Raw genomic sequence first — 8,500 nt, 5'->3', positions numbered from 1 at the left:
CATCTTAATATTTATTAAGATGTTTAAACTATATTATGGTGATTGATCCCTACAAATCTTAGTTTTGATTTCAGCAAAATTTATATGTAAATTCTGCGGAGAATGATTAAAATAAGATTTGAGAATAAAAATTATCTTCATGAACATTCCTTAAAAGTTGCGTAGATTAAATTTAAATATTTAAAATTATAATGACTTAAATAAAATAATTATAAAATACATGTATATACACTTCGAAAAATCTTAAAACAAAAAAGAAAAAAAAAAAGAAAAAGAAAAAGAAATGGCACGTGCGGACAGCACGAGTTCAGCTCAATCTCTTCTTCTTCTTCTCGACTGGATAAACCTCTGGCCTCGCCTCAGGGTTCTATAGCTTCTTCTCTGTTGCATTCGCTCTCGCTCTTCACACCAAAAATGGCTTCCTTCTCGTCCATATTGTCCCCAACGAATCTCATCCACAGCTCCACAAAACCCACAGAAATCCCACAAAATTTCTCCACTCAATTTCTCCGACCAATCTCCTTTCACCCTCCTCATATCCTCCTCGCCGCCGCCAAACGCCCCACGAGACTCTTCGCCGTCGCAGAAGCGGCCCAGGGTGCCAGTTCGGTGGCGGAAAGGAAACTGTACATTGGGAATATACCTAGAAATGTGGACAATGAGGAACTCACTCGGATTGTCCAAGAACATGGGGCTGTGGAGAAGGCTGAGGTGAGTGATTTCTGCTTGGAATTTTTCTTGTTTTTCATTTTCCTTTTTTGGGTACCTGAATTTTGTTTGTCCACTCTGCGTCGTATTGTTGATTTTGAGGCTTGCTTGATTCTTGAAGGCTTACAAACCTGCTTAGTTTGTCTCGAACCTTCGCATTGATTGAGTTTACTTGTTTATAAGTTCATCAGAACTGCTGAATGTAGCTTGATTTTTGGCTAAATTTGTGTACCATTTACTTCCTAAATGGTGCTTGAACAAGCTTTCTAGGGGTCTTTTAAAGTTTGAGATGGAATTGGTTCTTGTCATCTATAGAATGAGCTGAATCGCTTTTCACATCTATCATACTAGAATATGATAAGATATACTTCAATACTATCTAAGATAACTCTAGATTTGAGCTTCTGATACTGAGGGGAGGAGTACTTGTCAATTACTATCAAACTATGTTTTTCTGGCCCAGATAACTCTAGGTAATCTATGTTTATTGCTTATGTACGGTTTTCTTTCCAAACCGTTCATTCCAACTAGAATATCTTATGCCATACAATCATTTTGAAAAACTAGCTAGTTTTTTTCTCTTGAACTCAGATTTTTTTTTTCTGGCGAGGCACTTGAACCAGACAGTCTCTCAAATCAAGTAGCTAGCAACATTTTTTTAATGAGTTAGCTCTTACAATCAATTGCTTTGAAGAATTCTAGCATCCCCTTGTTCTTGATCTTAACTTGGTAACTGTTGGTGTTGGCTTTGACACTCTTATTTTGTTCCATTTCCAGGTCATGTATGACAAATACTCTGGAAGAAGCCGCAGATTTGCCTTTGTTACCATGAAAACAGTTGATGACGCAAATGCAGCAATTGAGAAACTGAATGAAACAGTAAGTTGATATTAATACCTTCAAAGTGCAACAAAAATTGGAATAAAAAAGGAAGAGAACAAGAGAATTGTTTCTTACCGTGGACTAGATAGATCGATTGTGCTAACAATATCGGTTTAATGGCAGGAAGTTGGAGGACGTACAATTAAAGTCAACATAACCGAAAAACCTTTGGTTAATACAATTGATATGTCACTTCTTCAGGCAGAGGATTCCCAGTTTATTGACAGTCCCTACAAAGTATATGTAGGAAATATTTCGAGTACAGTTTCTACCGAAACACTCAAAAACTTCTTCTCTGAGAAGGGTAAAGTTCTCAGTGCAAAGGTTTCACGGGTACCCGGTACCTCGAAATCAAGTGGCTACGGTTTTGTTACCTTCTCTTCAGAGGAGGAAGTCGAAGCTGCCATTTCATCTTTTAACAATGCTGTAAGTAACTTGCTTCAATTCTCTATCATATGATTCATATCAAATATCGTCGCACTGATACCGATTTATGCACACACTACCTCACTTTCTGGTCCATATCACATAATGTCTCTTGGTTTGAGTTTCATGCACTGGCAACATTCTTGCTCCTGTTCGGTAGGCATTGTCTAATAGAATTCCTTGTTTCACATTCCGTTTCCCTGAACAAGTGCATCTTTTTTAATTTGGTCCTTTTATGATTTTGGAGAAAGTTAGAATTTAGTCTCTAAGGGCCGTTTGGCCCACTGAGTGGAGTTAATAAGTCTAGAGTTTATATGTTGGAGTTAGTAAGTTTGTGTTTGGGGCGTAGAGTTGTAAGATAAAGTTTCTCGATAAATGTGAGAAGTAAAAAAGGATAAGGTTGAGTTACTCGTTAAATGTGAAAAGTAGAAATAGAGGGAAAGATGAAGTTCTTCGATATATGTAATAGAAAAGCGGGGAAGATAAAATTACTCGATAAATGTGCAAACTTCAATAGTGTTTACTATCGAAGTTGAGTTGTAGTTAGTGGGCCAAACGGCCCCTAAGTTTAAAAGTTAGAATTTAATCACCATGATGGTTTCATTGAACGATTGGGACTATTTGTGAGGTTCTATGAAACTATAAGGATGAAATTCTAATTTTTAAAACCACACTGACTTAATTCTAATTTTCTTTGACCAATGGGACCAAATTTGTATTGTAACCTAAGTTCCTAACATTCTTGATCACTAACTTGTAAGAAACCTTTCTAAAACTTGTTGACTGATAGACTTTGACAACTCGAATGTCTTCTGTTTGTTATTGATATTACTTGGCAATTGGACGAGTTACGAGATGATGGCATATTAACCTGAAACCTCTCTTACATTTTTAGTTTTCGACTTCTTGTGAGAAGCTTGCGTGTCTGATATGATTTTCTTTGCTGCAGCTGTTGGAAGGCCAACCGATCCGTGTAAACAAGGCATAGATTTTGTAGGGTTCTATGTAACAAAATGTTTGGAAGTTCACTTTTGCTTCTTGGCATGAAATTGATGAACAGCAGAGGGCAGCTTTTTCACTCATTTTTTCTGTCTTAATATCATCAATGTATAATCTTGTTTATTTTTCTCTTGAAGTATCAAGTCTTAACTTAATTAGACTTAAAAATGCAAATCTTTGATTGTCTTTCAAATATGCGGAAAATCATTTTCAAATTAATTAATCATTCCTTTATAACATATGATATAATTGAGTTATAAGTGAAATAGAAAAGGTTAGAAATTGCGATATCTATTAGAGAGAAAGCTCTGTTGGACAAATATGTGGACAAGTAAAAGGGTCAAAAAGTGACACCTCTAGCCACAGCACATATGGAGGTCATATATGGAAAATAACAAGAGTAGGAAAGTCTGTTACGATTCTAAAGTTTGGGATTATTCTCTCTTTTATTCCCTCCTTTTGTGATTGGTCCAAATGTCTATTATGTTATTCTTTATTCTTTTCAATTGTAATTAGTTTTATTCTTTAATTCCTATAAAACCCTTAGGGGCAAATTGGGTATAAGTAGGGCATTATATCCTGGAGCAATATATAGAAAATCTGAAGAGCAATTCTCTCAATTTGCTACTCCCTCAAAATCTAAGTAGGTATCAAAGCTTTAAAGGCAAACGCCACCACCAGAGCTACAACTATGACCTCAGAAACAGCTAAGTTGTTTAGCACCCCACCATTGAATCAGTTACTATAACGAGTGTGAAGCTAGAATAAAAAAATTTCATGTTATGGAAGACCTTGGCTCTTCCAATTCTAAGAGGCTATAAGCTTGCAGGTCACCTTTCAAGTACTACATTGTGCCCTCACATGTTTCTTACCCTCTCTACAACTGGGTCTTTCGAATCAGGTGTTGTGGTAGAAGCGTCTCAATCTGTAGATCTGGGTGGAGCATCAAGTTCCACAAACGAATTCTTAATCCTCAGTATGAGGCTTGGGTAATAGTTGATTAGTTTCTCCTTGGTTGGTTGTATAATTCAATGTCCCTAGAGGTTGCCATCCAATTGATGGGTTATGATAATGCCCGAGGGTAGTGGGACGCGATTCAAGCACTCTTTAGTGTTCAATCTCGTGCTGAGGAAGACTATCTTTGTCAAGTCTTCCAGCAAACTCGTAAAGGTAACTTATCAATGTTTGAATATCTAAAACTTATGAAGTTGCATTATGACAATTTGGCACAGGCCGGAAGTCTCGTTACACCTCGCAATCTTGTTTCTCAAGTTTTGCTTGGCCTGGATGAAGAATACAAGCCGGTAGTGGTTGTAATTCAAAGCAAACTCGACATCTCGTGGCTTGATATGCAGTTAAAACTTTTGTCATTTGAGAAACGGCTGGAACATCAAAACACCTCCAAGGTATCAACGCCATTTAATCAACTTTGCATCTATTAATATGGCATTTAATTGCCTCTCCTTTGCTACTTAGTCGTCAAATCAAGGGAATAGTCTAGCCACAAATTGACAACAGTCCAATGGTTCGAGGGACAACCCGGTAACCATGGTGGAAATAATAGGGGCCATGGTCGTGGCCGTGTACATCACCCGACGTGCCAATTTTGCACGCGTTATGGTCACTCTGCTGATGTGTGCTACCAAAGATACAATAGGGAGTTTGTGCCAAATCAAAATCAGAACAAAGGGAACCATGGTCATGTCAATTCAGGGTCGAATCTGACTGTCTTGGTTACTTCTTAGACCTTTAATCCTTTCCTTGCTACACCTGAAACAATGGGACACTTCAATTGCTATGCTGATAGTGGAGTGACTAATCATGTCACTGCCGATTATAACAATCTATACAACCCTACTGATTACACAGGTACCGATCGTGTCACTGTTAGTAATGGTGCTCAACTAAATATCTTTGTTGTAGGAAACTTTTGTCTAACTACGAATGATTGCAAACTTAAATTGATTGATGTCCTGTGTCCCTGAAATAGCGAAAAATTTGGTTAGTATTTCGAAACTAGCAAAAGATAATGCTGTCTTTGTTGAATTTCACAGTGATTTTTGTGTTGTTAAGGACAAGCTTACGCACAAACCTTTGCTGAAAGGAACACTTAAAGGGGGTTTATATCAATTAGATGGTGTTGCAGTACAAATTGGAGCTAGTTCGAAAGGAGTGGTCAATAATCTACACAATCCGCAGTACAAATTGGAGCTAGTTCGAAAGGAGTGGTCAATAATCTACACAATCCTCTGCATTATAATGATTCAGCTGTGTTCGTTTTGTCTGATGTAGGAATTAGCGTGAATGTCGTATCCGTCCTTGAGAGTTTTATATTCTATTCTAAAAGAATGTAATCACTCCGTTAAATCTAATGAAGAGAATCTGTTTTGTGAATCTTGTCAATTGGGCAAAGCGCATTCGTTACCCTTTCCTCTTTCCGGCTCTTGTACCAAACATAAATTTGATCTTATTCATATGGATGGATGTATGGGCCTGATGCCTGTGATGTAATGGATATATATATTATGTGTTATTTATGGATGACTATAGTAGGTTTCTGTGGATTTATCCGTTACAATTAAAATCGATACATTGGCAACCTTTAAGCATTTTCTGCAAATGATCAAGACTCAGTTTAATGCAATATCGAAAGCTCTACGGTTAGATAATGGTGGGGAGTATGTGAAAATCCATCATTTGTGTCATGAGTTGGGGATTGCCTCGTGTTATTCATGCCTTCACACTTTTATCCAGAATGGTCATGCCGAGAGAAAATATAGACATTTGGTTGAGATGGGACTTATGCTGTTGGCTCAAGCGTCAATGCTGTTGCATTTTTAGTAGGATGCTTTTCCCACTACTTGTTTTCTAATCAATGGACTTTCTACGCCCATCCTTCAAGGCTCTTCTCCTCTACAACTAATGCTTAATAAGAAACTCGATATCTTTAAGGTTAAGGTATTCAGCTGTGCGTGTATTCCATGTTTAATATCATATCAATCTTACAAGTTTTAGTTTCATTCCGAAAAATGTGTATATTTGAGGTCAAGTCTTGCTCACAAGGGCCATCGCCGCTTAAATAAAAATGGCAGGGTGTATATCTCAGAAACTTATTTTCCCTTTTCTCTATGGTTTTCAGGATACTGCTGTTGAGATTGGTGTCCTAATTTCCCCGGTGGTCTCGTAGTTTGTAAACTTTTTGTACACATTGTTATTAATAAAATAAGTGTTATTTTATTTGCATTTACCCAAATCCAATAAACTAAGATCCGTGGTTATTTCATGTAATTTAAGCATGTATGTGAGACATACAAGTGGATTATGCCCTAAGTAATAACCTAAATGGTCTGTAGTATAAGGATAAAGGAGGGATACCTTATCTTGGTAACACTACAAATACGACCTGTTTTGTAGATGTTACAAGTATTGTAAAGTGCTACAAATGGTCTGATCCTGACCATTCATATAGAGACATGTGAGCAGGGGTGTCCTATACAAAGAGTTTGTATAAGACCAGACCATGGGATGATTAGTCTCTTTATATAACGCCGTTGATAATTGAGACTTACATTTCACTAAAATGATCATAGGTGACATAACCTTAATCCTGAGTGAGTTGGGAACTTTTGCCTATGAGGGCGGTCCTTTGATTAGTATGGGTGAGAGTGACCATATTGCCAACTCAACAAGCCTACCTTTTTGGGGATTCATCTGATTGGGGAGCTGGAAACTTAGCTACACAAGACGAAATTCACTCATTTCCCAAAGCAGGGGTAAGTAGATAAATTGCTCCCTTAAGGGCTGATTCTGGGTCTTGAACATAGTGACCACACCCTCTCTTTGGAAGAGAGGATTCAGTCATAGTAGGACTATAACTTATTGTTCATTAGAGGAATCAATGGTACTTAAGGAATTAGATGTAATTACAGGAGTAAAACGGTAAATTGACTCAGCTATACTTATGAGCGATTTGTGAAGGGTTATCGGACTGTTGATTGGTTATATGGACATAAAATATATCTGTAGTGAAAAGAGTGCAACTGTTGATCTTTAGTGGAATGTCCGGCAGTTAACGGATGGTGGATCTCGTGATTAAAGAGTTTAGTTAGTTATTCACGTACCGTTGGAGCTTTAAGCTACAAGTTCATAAGGTCTCTTTGGTAGCTCAATGAGTTCAAGTTGAGAATCAGATTTAGGGTTGATTTGAAGTGTTCAAATTAACAAGAGAAAATTCAATTATATATGATATAATTGATATGATGTATTAGATATATTAATTGGAGGAATTAATATAAATATGATTTATATTGAGTACCATAAAATAAAAAAAAAGAACTATGATTTATATGTTTCATATAATGAAATATTAAAACTATAGGTCATAAATACAATATGATAAGTTGGTTATCATATTTATTTATAATATATTAATTATATGATAATTAATGCTTTTTCTCTAATAACCGTTTTGAGTGGGAGGTTATTAGAAGTTTTATGGTAACCGTGAGATAAAAGAAAAATTGTTTTCCAAATTTAGTAGTTGATTCATTCAGGAAATTTTCACGGAAAAGGCTATCAAGTAAAAAGAGTTTTTACTAAGCGATACATTGAGAGTCTACACAATCGAGCTATGAGTTGACTATACGATAGTTACCTGCTGATCGTTGCTACATGATCGAGTAACAAAGTCTATACGATATGTTTCATCTTCTAAATGATCGATTACATCATCTATACGATAGATAGTCTTCATATCTCTCACTTACTCGATTGTCTACTCGATCGTTTACCTCATGTCTTCCTCAATCCAAGATCATACAAAGCCCACAACTCCTGGATTCTCACATCGAGAATACTAAGGTAACACTTGTGGTGGTGTTCTAACTCAGTTTGTGGATCGAGTTGGACTCGATTGAGTTCGAGGTTCATTCAGACGTTTGAGGAGGTCGTGTTCTGCTCATTGCATTCAAATGCTGCTTTGGACGCATTGGAGATCGATCGAGGGATATTTGAAGAATAGTTCTTCAAAGGTACGCATACTCTATCCTTTGTATCCTCTTGTAGCATGCTGTAATTTCTGTTTATGCATAATCTGTTCGTTTTCGTTTAAGACTGTCATTGTTGTATTCATTTTGAATGGAATTTGGAACGATCCACTTCCACTGTTCATGGAGATCTCTGTTTTGATTTCCTTCAACTGCATTCAAATTATCATGGGAGGATACTTCATCACAATCTAGTGTACCTTTCTGTTCCCTTTTTCCCAACCTTGGCCCACTTATACATACTCTACCTGATCGACAAACAGCCCAACCCACATGATCTGCTATCTATGGGTCCATCGCCAAGACCATCTTACCCACTTCGATCCTCAGCCCATCATGACCTTAACCTCATTTCTGTCCAAAATACCTCCCCAAACTTATCCCCAAGCCCACTACCACATTCTCCAATAGGCCCATTATAGAGATCCTTATTTGCGTAA

General features: G+C 37.0%; 1 protein-coding gene across 1 annotated transcript; it reads left to right on the top strand.

Moving 5' to 3' along the window:
- The first annotated feature begins 334 nt into the window (after window positions 1-334).
- LOC120085158 (30S ribosomal protein 2, chloroplastic) lies at window positions 335-3,208 on the top strand. Its single transcript, XM_039041039.1, has 4 exons — window positions 335-711; window positions 1,486-1,587; window positions 1,714-2,016; window positions 2,966-3,208. Exons 1-4 carry the CDS (start codon window positions 415-417, stop codon window positions 3,002-3,004), a joined length of 741 nt encoding a protein of 246 aa, XP_038896967.1. The 5' UTR covers window positions 335-414; the 3' UTR covers window positions 3,005-3,208.
- Window positions 3,209-8,500: the final 5,292 nt, after the last annotated feature.

The sequence above is a fragment of the Benincasa hispida genome, chromosome 9 (genome assembly GCF_009727055.1).
Source record: "Benincasa hispida cultivar B227 chromosome 9, ASM972705v1, whole genome shotgun sequence".
NCBI lineage: Eukaryota > Viridiplantae > Streptophyta > Magnoliopsida > Cucurbitales > Cucurbitaceae > Benincasa > Benincasa hispida.
The sequence above is the reverse complement of the archived record's forward strand: the minus strand, read 5'-3'. Positions and strand labels throughout refer to the sequence as shown.